General features: G+C 37.4%; 1 protein-coding gene across 1 annotated transcript; it reads right to left on the bottom strand.

The window, feature by feature from the left end:
• Positions 1-5290: 5290 nt before the first annotated feature.
• On the bottom strand, positions 5291-6202 carry LOC145140686 (uncharacterized). The gene has a single exon (XM_079074093.1). The coding sequence runs from the start codon at positions 6200-6202 to the stop codon at positions 5291-5293; it is 912 nt and encodes a 303-aa protein (XP_078930219.1).
• Between the last annotated feature and the right edge of the window lie 9573 nt (positions 6203-15775).

Genomic DNA, 15775 nt, shown 5'->3' with positions numbered 1-15775 from the left:
GTTGGTAATAACAATTTTCATTTTTTTATTTTTTTTAATCAACTATTTTGGTTGCCGGTAATAATGTCGCCAATAATTACGTAACAACATTCGATTAAATATCAAAAATAATAGTGTCGACGCTAATTACAAAACAAACATCTGATTAAATATCAAAAGTAATAGTGTCGCCAGTAATCACATGCACATCCGATTAAATATAAAAAGTAATAATGTTGCTGATAATAGTGTCGCCCGGTAATTACATAACATCCGATTAAATATAAAAATTAATAATGTCGCCGGTAATAGTGTCGCCGGTAATTACAGAAAACAACCAAAACTTTTACAATCTAACAAGTAGCAAAGCGTGACAACAAGTGTAATATGCAAATAAAACTCATCCCTACATACCATCATCTTCGTTCCCATCGTTTCCTCGATTATTTTGGGATTGAAAAAACGAATAAAACTCATCCCTACATGTCGGGTCGTTGAGCATTGCACGAAGATTTTCCAACTACATAATTAATAACAACATATATAAACTTATAAGTTAAATTATCAAACATAAACAAAAACTATCAAAGTACATTGTTATTTTTAAATTAAGACAAAAAGCCAAAGTACATTGCTATTTCTTGCACTTTGGACAAAAACCCAATTACCAAAGTTTTTAGCAAACAATCACCACAAACCAAAATTACCAAAGCAACATGCATTTTATGATGCTAAAGTAGATTGCTATTTTTAAAGTAAGACAAAAAACCAAAGTACGTTGTTATTTTTTGCATTTGGGACAAAAACCTAATTACCAAAGTTTTTAGCAAATAATCACCACAAAACCAAAATTACGAAATCAACATGCATTTTATGATGCTAAAGTATATTGTTATTTTTAAACTAAGACAAAAAACCAAAGTACGTTGTTATTTTTTGCACTTGGGACAAAAACCTAATTACCAAAGTTTTTAGCAAATAATCACCACAAAACCAAAATTACCAAATCAACATGCATTTTATGATGCCGAAGTAGACTGCTATTTTTAAAACTAAGACAAAAAACCAAAGTACATTGTTATTTCTTGCACTTGGGACAAAAACTCATTTATCAATGCTTTTAGCAAATAATCACCACAAAACCAAAATTACCAAATTAACATGCATTTTATGATGCAAAAGTAGATTGCTATTTTTAAACTAAGACAAAAAACCAAAGTACATTGCTATTTCTTGCACTTGGGACAAAATCCTAATTACCAAAGCTTTTTGCAAATAATCACCACCAAAAACTAAAGTAGATTGTTTTACCTGTGATGGTTGTGATGGTTGTGGTGATGGTTGCGATGGTTGCGAAATCGGCGGGAGAGCAGAAGGTTTACGACCGATGCCTCTGATATGACCACGTCGCCCTCCTAATACTTTCTCAAAAGCAGCTCTTTCTTGAGCGGGTGTTAACTCACTTTCACCTTGGGTTTGTTCTAAGAGCTCTTCTACTAACCGATTCTGTAACTCCCAAAAGTGCGTAACAATTAAGTATAAATAAACATTTAATTATATGATAAAATTATAATTAAATACTTATATATTGTTGTTCCGCCTCAGCAGTAACAAATACACCATCCATATCGGTATGAGCTTTGCGAAATGTTTCCACTCTCTTAAGGTTCTGTTTAACTTTAAAAATTAGATAATATTTTAAATAAATAATTACATGTATCGTACGTTACCTTCTTATACTGCTATACGAGCTCGACCCCCCACGATTCACATTTGTTTGCTTTTCATAGACTTTTTTGTTCCTGTCTGAAGCAATTCTGTGTTCGTCCCTTTGGAAATACTCAACTGCTTTCTTCCAGTTATCAACTTCCATACCCTCTGGAGGTTGGCTAATGCTCTCGGGATATCTTCATACCCTCCGACTAACATAAAATATTCTTTTGCGTCAGCTTTACGTTCTCGATAACCTTTTAACAAAGCTGCTTGAAAACTCTCTGTCAACATATTAGCTTGTACATCCTGATACATCTGATCCAAATCAAACTTTGTCTACAAAAAAAAGTTAACCAAGTAAAAACCAGTTATAGTTAACCATATAAAATATTTTTAAATAAATAATTACCCCTAAATGTTGTAATACGGTGTCCTTTATTGCAGGGGAAACTTTTTTCCAAGTCCATTTATCAAAAGGGACCATTTGCCACATTTTTTTTCCAACTTCTCGTGAAAACATGTCTTTCGGCTCTCCTACGGGATCAAATGTTATATCCCTGTCATATTCCATGCTAATTGGTTTACCCCGATTCCGTAAGATCGCTCTTTCAAGCTTTATATTTTTGGCTTTACCTCGAACTTTCCTACGTGCACGTTGCTCAACTACAAAAGTAACTAAAAATTATTAGAAACGGTATTTAATTTATAATAACTGAATAAAAATAGTAAATAAAAATTCATAATAAGACTTACGGTCCTGCTCGTGATGACCAGCACTTCTACCACCTGGGAGAGGTGGGTCCTCAGCTCCATCACCCTCGTGTCCACGACCCATAACAGCAGCCATGGTATACACAAACAAAATCCATATTGACATCATTTCCTGAAAAATTATAAGATATACAAATACAATTTTTATTACAAATACACATTACATAGAAATAAACATTTACATAGGAATAAACATTTATATTTAAAATAGAAATCCAAATAAAGTTCATATTACAAACACGTGTTACATAAGAACTATTCTAATTAGAATCTTCCTCATATCCTTAAGTGTCTTCTTCGGTATCATAATCAGATTTGGTCTCATCGTAATCAGTCTGGCAATTAGAAACATCATTGACTCTACCAGTTGGCGGAGGAACTTCAGTTGCACTTTCTACATCAACAATGACTCTAGGAATGTTTTGAAAGTACATGCTAAAATCGATAAAAAGTGGAGCATCGGATGAAGAGATATTTTGAAGTACATCGACATTATCTACATTTTCGTGTGAGCCATTGTCAACATTTTGGACACGATCATCGTTCGATGGTAGATCCCAAATACTTCGATGATTAACATGCTCGACAACACACCGATGGTTATTGTTTGGCTCTCTGATGTAGAACACTTGTTTGGCTTGTGAAGCATATATGAGTTGATCATCTTTGTATGCTTCGCGTCGTGTGTCGATACTTGTGAAATTATCACTAGAAATAACTCATGTTCGAGTATCAAACCACTTGCAACGAAATAGTACACTTGAATAATCATGTGTATACCTCAACTCTATAATCTCTTCTAACTGGCCATAATATTTCTTGCCTTTCTCACCCACCGCTAAAACCCAAGATTTTTGTGTTGTGCGTTGTGCGTCACGACTAAGTACCATAAACCTAACATCGTTGACTATGCATGCGGTGGAAGAATAAGGATTCATTTGCAGACCCATTGCAAGAGCCGACAACTCTTTGTGGAATTCTGGAGAGTTTTCTATTTTCATTTGATGAACCTAGCAATTATAAAGTAATATGTATTATGTATTCGTTAGATCAATGAAACAAATTTGTTTATTAATTTATATTACCTTTTCAAGAAACCAATTACGAAATTCTCTCTTTTCATCACTTTGGGGATGTTCAGATTTGAATTTCCTATGTTGATGACCAAAATATATAGATTTAAAAAGATTAAAAAAAATTAAGGATGAAAGTTAGAGATAAGATTAGTTACTTGATATACTGTGTGACTTCTTCACAGCTATTCAATACAAACCATTCCATTTTACGCATTTCCGTTAAATTAAGAGTTTTGATTTGAGTTGTGCTGGTTGGTCGACATTTAGACTCAAACATCCAAAACTTTGTTTTTTCAATGACAACATCTTCATTTCTTTCCGGACGATTGAATTGATTCTTTACATCTCGAAGGTACATCGAACAAAATGAAAAAGCTTCTTCAGCAACATAACCCTCAACTATAGAACCTTCCGGCCTCGCCTTGTTTCTGACATAGTTTTTTAGTTTTTTCATATACCTTTCGAAGGGATACATCCATCTCATACATACCAGACCTCCGGCAATTGCTTCATCAGGTAAATGCAAAAGTAAATGAACCATAATGTCAAAAAACGCTGGAGGATAAATCAATTCTAACTTGCACAAGATTGCAATAATGTCTACTTTTGCTTTCCTCATATCCTCCACCTTCAATGTTCTGGAACAAAGTTGCTTGAAAAACGTACAAAGGTCTATAATAGGTGTATAAGTGTCTTTGTCTAACAACCCTCTTACTCCAATCGGTATCAACCGTTGCATAAGAATGTGGTGGTCATGCGCTTTCAACCCAATAATGTTAGTATTGGTATCGTTCACTTTCTTACTGATGTTAGAACCAAACCTATCCAACAGTTTAACATCTTTTATAAATTGACAAAAGAGTTGTCAACTAGATTTCATGAAAGAGTACCTTGCATGGGGTCTATGAAACTTGTCACCATTTTTTTGCAACCATTCATTTCTCCGAATGTTTAGAATTATCAAGTCCTCTCGTGCATTTGATGTGTCTTTACTTTTATCGTTCATTAGAAGAGTACCTAACAAACTCTCGTCCACATTTTTATGGATATGCATGAGATCTATGTTGTGTTTCAAATGTAGAGAATACCAATACTCGAGTTCGAAGAAAATGCTTTGTTTCGACCAGTTCAACTCGTAATCTTGCCGCTTTGGCTCCCCACCTCCATGCTCAGGATGTTTACCTGGTTTACGAGTTAGTAGACGACCTAGTTGCTCTTGTATGTCGTCATTACTAAAGTGTCTCGGAGCGGATCTTGTCTCTTCCATCCCGTTAAAGTCCAACCGCTTTCTTAATGGATCATTAGCATCTATGAAATGAAGATGACCGATATATACGACTTTGTTTGTTGCACGGTACGAAGGACTGTCTTCATTGCAAGTAGAACAGGCTCTATACCCTTGCCCACTCCAACCTGATAGACTACTATGACCTGGCCAGTCGTTTATTGTCCACAACAACATAGCTCTCATCGTGAAGAATGTGTTTGTCGCCGCATCATTAATACGTACGCCTGAGTTCCACAAATGTTTAAGCTCTTCCACCAATGGCCTAAGGAAAACATCCATATCCTTACCAGGAACTTTCGGGTCGGGAATCAACAAAGTCAACAAGAATGATGACTCTTTCATACAAAGCCAGGCTGGCATATTGTATGTGGTGAGTATGACCGGCCATGTGATATGTGGATTACACATGTTTCCAAATGGATTGAAACCGTCATCTGAAAGACCTAGGCGTATGTTACAGGGTTCACTCGAGAAGTCGGGGTATTTTTTTTTTATCAAAATCTTGCCAATGTTCCCCATTAACAGGATGACACATCACACCATCTTCTGAATGTCCGGTACTATGCCAAATCATATTTTTGGCAGTGTGCCTCGAACAATATAAATGTCGTAGTCTAGGGGTCACAGGAAAGTACCGTAACACCTTATGATCTACTTTCTTACCCTTGGTGTTTTTATCAATCCATCGGCTCTCTTTACAAACGGGACAAACTTGCAATGAATCGTGTTCTTTCCAAAAGAGACAACAATCGTTTTTGCACACATGTACTGACTCATACCCCAGACCAATAGACTTCAGTTTCTTTTTGGATAGATAATGTGAAATGGGAACCTTGTTGCCTTTGGGAAATGCTAATTGCAACAACTCAAGGAGTTGATCAAATGAACTATCAGTCCATTTGTTGTTCACCTTGATATGCATTAACTTTGCTAGAAACTCAAGGGAAGAAAAGATGCAACCAGGATACAATTTAGTTTCCACTTCTTCCAACAACTGTGCAAAATCATCATCCACATCGCTACCCCTTGTATTTGAGGTTCCTTCATCAAGGTTGGTATCATTTTCTCTCGACTCCCACATCACATCGTCGATTAAATCGGCCATTTCGTTACTTGGCAAGACGACTGGAGGAATAAAAGATTCACCATGATAGATCCAAATTTTGTACGACTTACTGAAACCATTTATAAATATATGGCGTTTCACTGCAGTCGGGTACTTGAAGTAACGGTTATCACATTTTTCACACGCACATCTGATTTTACCATTACTATCAAGGTGTGACTTGGACTTCTCGATAAAAGCTTTGAGTCCTGCTTGGAACTCAGGATGGTTTCGATATGGATTAGTAGTCCAGCTTTTATCAATAGACATGATGTTACTGAAACATAATTTTGGGTTTAGAGTTTAGTATACAGAATTAGCATTGTTTTATTTACAATCCACATTGTTTTTACAATTAAAAAAAATAAAAAAACTAAAAATTAAAAAATAAAAAAATTAAAATTAAAATTTTTTATTTATGCGTTTTTTTAATTAATTTTAATTACAATTACTTGTAGTTTATATAGGCAAAAGTTGTAAGCATTAAATAAAAGGGTCAAAGTTCCAACGAATCAATGTTTTCCACACGTTTGTTTTATTTATAGTAGATGTACAAATATACCCATGATTATTGAAAAAAAAATTGTTTGTTTCTTTTAATATGTTTAGCAATTAGTTTTTAATGAATAAAATATTAAATAAAGAAAAATTAATAATTTGGTATATCCATAAAAAAAAATTTCTTACTATTGTACCTTTTTATATTTTTTTTATTTATAACATTTTTTGTTTTTTTTTTCAATTATAGTATTGTACTTTAAACAATTATAGTATGTTGTTGTGTTGTTCTTTTTACCGTCGAGATTAAATATATATATATATATATATATATATATATATATATATATATATATATATATATATATATATATATATATATTATTTATAACATTGTATAAATATGTTGCAAGATTATAAGTTAATTTGAAGATTATAAGTTAAGTATAGAACTTATTGGTTAATTTGGGGTTAGCTTGTGAACAAACTAGAAACTTTCTAGTATTCGTATATAAGTTTTTAAACAATTTTATAACATTTTTTTTTTGTTTTTTTTCAATTATAACAATAATTTATTTTTATTTTTTTTCAATTATAGCATCCTACTTATACCAAAACCACATAGTTTCACATAATACATAAGAGCATGAAATTCACATACTTTCACATACATATACCACATATACACCAAATACAAATACATTCACATACACACATAATTACATCCTACTTAAACCAAATACACATACTTTCACATATAAAGATAATAACATCCTATTTATACCAAATACACAAATTTCACATTCATTTACCACATTTACAACAAACATACATACATTCACATACACACCAATAACATCCTACTTATAACAAACACATATAATTTCACATATATAGATAATAACATCATATATACTTCTACCAAATACTCATATACCACATATACATCAAACACACATACATTTGCATATATACACCAAATTCACCTAGATTCATACAAATATCAAATTTACATACATATGACAATTTTCACATAATTGATACAACTATACATAGCTTGCAATTAAACTCAAATTTCACAATAAATTGAAATAATAGAACCTGTAGTGGCGGAAATCAACGAATATGTCGCCGGAAAAATTGGTCTTCACCCGTAAACCCAAAGACAACACTATCAAAAACACTGAAATTGAAAAATAATTTGCAATTAATCATCAAATGTAGCTAGAAATCGAAGTTAACATATAAAGACAAAGAGATATAAGAACTTCAACTTACCTTTCTTCCCGAGATGGAGCTAGAAATCGCGACTTAACCCGTTTAATTGAAGCCCTAACCACCCTTGATCCCTAATCTCACAATGTGGGGAGATATCTTGTTGGAATCAAGGAATCGATAGCAAAATGGGGCACCAATTGGAAGAGCAGCAGCGTCACAGGAAGCAGACGGAAAACAGGAAGCAAAAGAGCAGAATGCGACAATTTTTCTTTTTTATCTGCGATAGCCTTTAGCGGCGAAGCTTTTAGCGGCGACAATTTAGGCTTTACCGGCGACACGAATCAACAGCGGCAACTATCTGGAGGGAAGGGTACCACGTCTTTTTTTAGACCACTATTAGCGTTGACTTTTTAGACTTTTAGCGGCGACACGAATGTCGCTGGTATTAGGTTTGTGCGGATAAGAGGCCCCAACCGTTGGATTAGATACTCGATCGAACGGCTGAGATCTGTTAGAGGGGGAAAACGCGGATTCGGGTGAGAAGCCTTTAGCGGCGACACAATTACCGGCGACGAAGGCTTTTAGCGGCGACAAATGGTAGAGTCGCCGCTAAAAGGCCTTGTCGCCGGTAATTGTGTCGCCACTAAAGGCATAGTTTCTTGTAGTGGTGGTTGTACGTAGTGAATTTTTTTTAAAACACTGGCTCTTTCAGCATCTTTTGAGAACCAAAATTTTCACATTATTTTTTTTTTTAAAATGACTTAAGACATTATGTCAGTCATATAGAAGCGCATTCTCTAAAAAAACTCAAAAAATTAGACACATGAAAGTTATTTTTGACGAACATATGTATTTCCGACGTTTGTGCATATATACACTATTCATATGTGCACATTTTTTCAAGATTTTTTTTATTACGAATGCACTTCTATATGACCGACTTAATGTCTTAAGTCACTTTTAAAAAAAACTATAACGTTTCCAAAATACAAGGTAAAATTTTCTTTTTTAAATCAACTAAATCATTCATTCACTACTTCCCAAAAGACAATCAAAGTATCGAAAGGTGTTTCACAATAACATAAGAGTAAAACACAATCATAAATGTGGAATCTCTAGTGGATGTGATACAATCATGTCAGACCCATTCCTTTGGAACCAGGAGTACCTGAGACATTTAAGCAAAAAACTGTAAGCACAAAGCTTAGTGAGTTCTCTAAAATACAATATATCATACATAACATACATAACGTGTGAATGTTATAGTCCTCCCATAGTCTTACAATCACTCACTATTGCATTCCTCATATAGTCTTCTTTATTACTATGGTCCTCTCATAGTCTTCCTGTAACATCCATAAAATTCGAGCCAATTTAAAACTTTTTAAATCATTTAAAACCATTCAGTTATTACAGTTTGTTTTCAAAATATTTTAAACATCAGAGTATCCCCATAATCAATCATGAAAATATGAGGAGGTGCACGATCACGCCTTCGCCTTCCCGAGATCACCAGAAGTACCTGAAACAAAATCAACAACTGTAAGCCCGAAGCTTAGTGAGTTTTCCCCAAAATACCAACGCCATACAAATAGAACCATATCATATAACAATCACGGGATAGCATGCATAATGAGCCTTCAGCCTGACTGGACCGCCTTGCAGGCCTACAACCTATCTGGACCGCTCCCGAGCCTTCGGCATGACTGGACCGCCTCGCAGGGCCTACAGCCTATCCGGACCGCTCGCCGGGTATGTTGGCCTACAGCACAAAGCAGGACTGCCTCAACCTAACCCCCAACAAAAACCCATGTGCACATAAATAGCATACGCTAGCTCATATAATATAATAGTCAGACCGATCTAACAGATCTCTAATCATAGCAACATCCCAATAACCGGGATACAGACCTAACCGGTCACTAACATAGCATCATCCTATAACCAGGACACCGACGTAACCAGGTCACTAAGCATAAACATATCACCATCCTAACTACCAGGATGTAATAAATAAACATATCATGCCGTAATCTGGATACAAATCCATAAAGGGCCGGCATTGGTGCCTTAGACCCTATTGATATAGTGAGGAGAACTCACCTGGCACTGCTAAAGTCCCGCGGATGAAACTCCAGCTGCTGGTTGACAGATTCTCGAACTGCCAACATGAAACAACAGCCAATTAATAATTGGGTTCCAAGCCCAAGGTCCAACTCACACTCCAAAGGCTCAATAGTTAGTAATGGTCCAAAGCCCAACATATAGCCCAACTTTCCAAATTGGGCCCAGACCTCTACATGGTCTTTCCTCAAGGCCCATCCAATTATTCTAGTCCAAATTTTTGGTATTCCCATGGCCCAAATGAAATTAGGGTCTCGACATGATATGACGATTAGGGTTAAGTGTTTTCTTACTTAGCCCATCAATGACTTAATCCATTAAGTCCAATATTACCTTAGGTTAATTTGCCAATGATTATTGTTTAATATTTCAAGTTTATTAAATAATTCACTTGTGTGTCCCGATCAATTCCCCAAATTAGGGTTTCCAGACATTAGGGTTTTCCAAACCCTAATTAGGGTTTCCAACTCAAATACTAGCCCATAAATCAAATGGTTGGGCTTACAGGTCCATTTGGGCTTCATTGGGCCCATTAGGGTTTCTTTGGGCCCACTAGGGTTTCATTAGGCCCACGTTGTCCAAGCATCCCAAACAAGTCTAAACACAAACAAGGCATACCGCCACCCAACACGGCGGTTGGTGGCGGCAGCCACCACCTTAAGGTGGTGGTTATAGGTTTTTCTATTAGTATTCCGGTTACAATTTACAATAATACACACAATGGCCCAAAATAAGCCTCGAACAATTACACCCACAACCATCTTGTGGCGGCAGACGGTGGTAGAGAGTGGCAGCCACCACCTCACGATGGTGGTGGTGGCCCTCTTGTGACTCCGGCCAAGACAACCACACACACATGACACACACTCTTATGTTATGAGATAAGCCCAGCCACCCACCTGGTGGAGCGTGATGATGGCGGCAACAGCCCTAATGGCCACAACCATAACTAATGGCAGCAGCAGCGGCTAACGGCGACAGCCACCATGGCCGGCAGCCATGGTGGTTTTCTTCTCAGATTTTTTTGGTCCATTTACTTGTTCTTAGATATCCCGTCAATAGTCCAACCACCAAGGCCCAACAGAAAGGCCCAAATGAAATTAGGGTCTCGACATGATATGACGATTAGGGTTAAGTGTTTTCTTACTTAGCCCATCAATGACTTAATCCATTAAGTCCAATATTACCTTAGGTTAATTTGCCAATGATTATTGTTTAATATTTCAAGTTTATTAAATAATTCACGTGTGTGTCCCGATCAATTCCCCAAATTAGGGTTTCCAGACATTAGGGTTTTCCAAACCCTAATTAGGGTTTCCAACTCAAATACTAGCCCATAAATCAAATGGTTGGGCTTACAGGTCCATTTGGGCTTCATTGGGCCCATTAGGGTTTCTTTGGGCCCACTAGGGTTTCATTAGGCCCACGTTGTCCAAGCATCCCAAACAAGTCTAAACACAAACAAGGCACACCGCCACCCAACACGGCGGTTGGTGGCGGCAGCCACCACCTTAAGGTGGTGGTTATAGGTTTTTCTATTAGTATTCCGGTTACAATTTACAATAATACACACAATGGCCCAAAATAAGCCTCGAACAATTACACCCACAACCATCTTGTGGCGGCAGACGGTGGTAGAGAGTGGCAGCCACCACCTCACGATGGTGGTGGTGGCCCTCTTGTGACTCCGGCCAAGACAACCACACACACATGACACACACTCTTATGTTATGAGATAAGCCCAGCCACCCACCTGGTGGAGCGTGATGATGGCGGCAACAGCCCTAATGGCCACAACCATAACTAATGGCAGCAGCAGCGGCTAACGGCGACAGCCACCATGGCCGGCAGCCATGGTGGTTTTCTTCTCAGATTTTTTTGGTCCATTTACTTGTTCTTAGATATCCCGTCAATAGTCCAACCACCAAGGCCCAACAGAAAGGCCCAAATGAAATTAGGGTCTCGACATGATATGACGATTAGGGTTAAGTGTTTTCTTACTTAGCCCATCAATGACTTAATCCATTAAGTCCAATATTACCTTAGGTTAATTTGCCAATGATTATTGTTTAATATTTCAAGTTTATTAAATAATTCACGTGTGTGTCCCGATCAATTCCCCAAATTAGGGTTTCCAGACATTAGGGTTTTCCAAACCCTAATTAGGGTTTCCAACTCAAATACTAGCCCATAAATCAAATGGTTGGGCTTACAGGTCCATTTGGGCTTCATTGGGCCCATTAGGGTTTCTTTGGGCCCACTAGGGTTTCATTAGGCCCACGTTGTCCAAGCATCCCAAACAAGTCTAAACACAAACAAGGCACACCGCCACCCAACACGGCGGTTGGTGGCGGCAGCCACCACCTTAAGGTGGTGGTTATAGGTTTTTCTATTAGTATTCCGGTTACAATTTACAATAATACACACAATGGCCCAAAATAAGCCTCCAACAATTACACCCACAACCATCTTGTGGCGGCAGACGGTGGTAGAGAGTGGCAGCCACCACCTCACGATGGTGGTGGTGGCCCTCTTGTGACTCCGGCCAAGACAACCACACACACATGAAACACACTCTTATGTTATGAGATAAGCCCAGCCACCCACCTGGTGGAGCGTGATGATGGCGGCAACAGCCCTAATGGCCACAACCATAACTAATGGCAGCAGCAGCGGCTAACGGCGACAGCCACCATGGCCGGCAGCCATGGTGGTTTTCTTCTCAGATTTTTTTGGTCCATTTACTTGTTCTTAGATATCCCGTCAATAGTCCAACCACCAAGGCCCAACAGAAAGGCCCAAATGAAATTAGGGTCTCGACATGATATGACGATTAGGGTTAAGTGTTTTCTTACTTAGCCCATCAATGACTTAATCCATTAAGTCCAATATTACCTTAGGTTAATTTGCCAATGATTATTGTTTAATATTTCAAGTTTATTAAATAATTCACGTGTGTGTCCCGATCAATTCCCCAAATTAGGGTTTCCAGACATTAGGGTTTTCCAAACCCTAATTAGGGTTTCCAACTCAAATACTAGCCCATAAATCAAATGGTTGGGCTTACAGGTCCATTTGGGCTTCATTGGGCCCATTAGGGTTTCTTTGGGCCCACTAGGGTTTCATTAGGCCCACGTTGTCCAAGCATCCCAAACAAGTCTAAACACAAACAAGGCACACCGCCACCCAACACGGCGGTTGGTGGCGGCAGCCACCACCTTAAGGTGGTGGTTATAGGTTTTTCTATTAGTATTCCGGTTACAATTTACAATAATACACACAATGGCCCAAAATAAGCCTCCAACAATTACACCCACAACCATCTTGTGGCGGCAGACGGTGGTAGAGAGTGGCAGCCACCACCTCACGATGGTGGTGGTGGCCCTCTTGTGACTCCGGCCAAGACAACCACACACACATGAAACACACTCTTATGTTATGAGATAAGCCCAGCCACCCACCTGGTGGAGCGTGATGATGGCGGCAACAGCCCTAATGGCCACAACCATAACTAATGGCAGCAGCAGCGGCTAACGGCGACAGCCACCATGGCCGGCAGCCATGGTGGTTTTCTTCTCAGATTTTTCTGGCCAAACGAACCCATACACACTCATCTCGACTTCCTCAACGACAAACAACCCCCCCCCTCCCCCCGACGGTGAAACTCGACCCAGTCGTTCTTCACGGTAGCTTGCGGCGGTAGCCGGCGACACGAGTTGTGTAACGAGAGACAACGGAAGGAACGGGGACGATCAGAACCGCAGTGAACGCAACAATATTCGTGAACCATGAAACCCCCCCCCCCCCCCCCCCCCCGACCACCTCTACTGCCATACGTCGGGGTTGCGTGTCGCACGACGGAAACGTTCGGGGGCGGAGGACTTTAGGTAAGTATCACAACACATGCAATATAGTAATCAAAGTACAAACAACCATTGCATTAATAAGTATAAGTTTTACATAAGTGTTCAAACATTACATATTCAAACACTAAAGTAGGTACAGTAGAAGACAAGAGTCGCGGTACGGTACTAGGTAGTCTTCTCAAAAGCTTCGGGAGTGTACCTGTCTACTGCATTCCTGAGAATACAAGTTATTTGGAAAGAGTAGATCAACATTTAAGCTGGTGAGTTCATAAGTATTTTAGTTATGTTAAGTATACCCTAAGTTCTTTGGATAAGTTCACTGGTTTCTCCAGGAAATCCTATATTTCTTGAGGTGATTAACTGATAATCTCAATAGTTTCCCTCTGTAGTTACTTAGTTTATACTGATTATATATAACCCAATATCGAATGGACAGTTAAATGGGTGTATCTGCCCTAAGCCCACAACCAAACAAGGAACAGGAAGTAAGGCGGAAGTCACACATTTCACTGTCAATCGGATATTACTTATGTACAACGATGATGTAATAACTAAGGAATTATAGAATTAACTACTAAAGGTCTTTTAAGTTATACTATTTTACAAAGATTGAATGACTAAGTTTCATTTGATAAGTGGTTTAATCCCATAAACCGTTTCCTTTGTATAAGTGGTTTAATCCCATAAACCATTTCATTTGTAAAAGTGGTTTAATCCCATAAACCGTTTCATTTGTAAAAGTGTTCTTAGTTATATCTGTTCTATAGTAAAAACCTTAGTATTAATCCTGGAAAATATTGTATTATCCATAATACTGCCTTGTGGTTTTAAATGTTCAAAACCAGAAGTACAATACTTGATTTCATGATACGTAGCTTTTGCTGTAAGTAAAAACTACTGAAAGTATATCTGGTCGGGATGTAATTAACTTTTCTTACTGTTATAAGAGAAGTATATTACTTTGTAATTCACTCTTTGTTTTATCCATGTGAGTTCTATTAACCATACTAATATGACTGATATGCCTGCGGCGACGTTCTTCAGGCGTCGGAATGGTATGATATTTGACACCCTAGGCCTGCCGGCCAAACTGTAGCGAACAGTAGAGGTGCAGGATTATCAGTCCCATATAGATCTATACACAAATTCACGCTCTCCACACAAGAGATTCTGGCTAATAGGTCAGGACTTAAAAGTCGTACTTAGATAAGTACACCGTGAAGGGTCTCACAAATTTATTGTTTCAACGAGATTTACGATGTATTATTATTACCCTGTGAATGCTAACTCTGGTACTTTGTATCGTACCCTTGGTTAATGCAAACCCGGTATGATGTATTATTACCTCGTGTTTACTAACTCTGGTACTCTGTATAGTACCATTGCTAATGCAAACCCGGTATTATGTATTATTACCTCGTGTTTTCTAACTCTGGTACTCTGTATAGTACCATTGCTAATGCAAACCCGGAATGATGTATTATTACCTCGTGTTTGCTAACTCTGGTACTCTGTATAGTACCATTGCTAATGCAAACCCGGAATGATGTATTATTACCACGTGTTTGCTAACTCTGGTACTCAGTATAGTACAATTGCTAATGCAAACCCGGAATGATGTATCTTTACTTCTTTAATATGTTGTTCGTATATTAAAGGTATTATACATATCTTGGTATAGTTGAATGAATTTTGGTAATTTCCTTGGAAAGTATACAGTCGCGAATCATACTTGTATATTTAGTTTTGAATCATAAATTATACCTATTATAATTTATATCTTCTATCTGATTAGCATGATTTCTCATGGATGAACACCTTTGCTTAGCCTGATACAAAGGTATTGATACTAAAAGGAGTAACCTTTTATACTCATATATGTATATTATATATATATATATATATATATATATATATATATATATATATATATATATATATATATATATATATATATATATATATATAAGAAGGAAACGACCTTCGGACAAATAATACAACCTTAATTCCACATCCAAACAAGGAAAAGGAAATAAGATTATTCATTAGTCCTAAGCCCTTCAAATCTTATTTATATATTTATACATATATAAACATGATTTTTGCATTTATACTTTGAAATAGCTTATAAAACATT

Source organism: Lactuca virosa, chromosome 9 (genome assembly GCF_052849685.1).
Source record: "Lactuca virosa cultivar CGN04683 chromosome 9, Lactuca_virosa_CGN04683_v6, whole genome shotgun sequence".
Taxonomy (NCBI): domain Eukaryota; kingdom Viridiplantae; phylum Streptophyta; class Magnoliopsida; order Asterales; family Asteraceae; genus Lactuca; species Lactuca virosa.
This window is presented reverse-complemented; position numbering and strand designations above follow the sequence as displayed.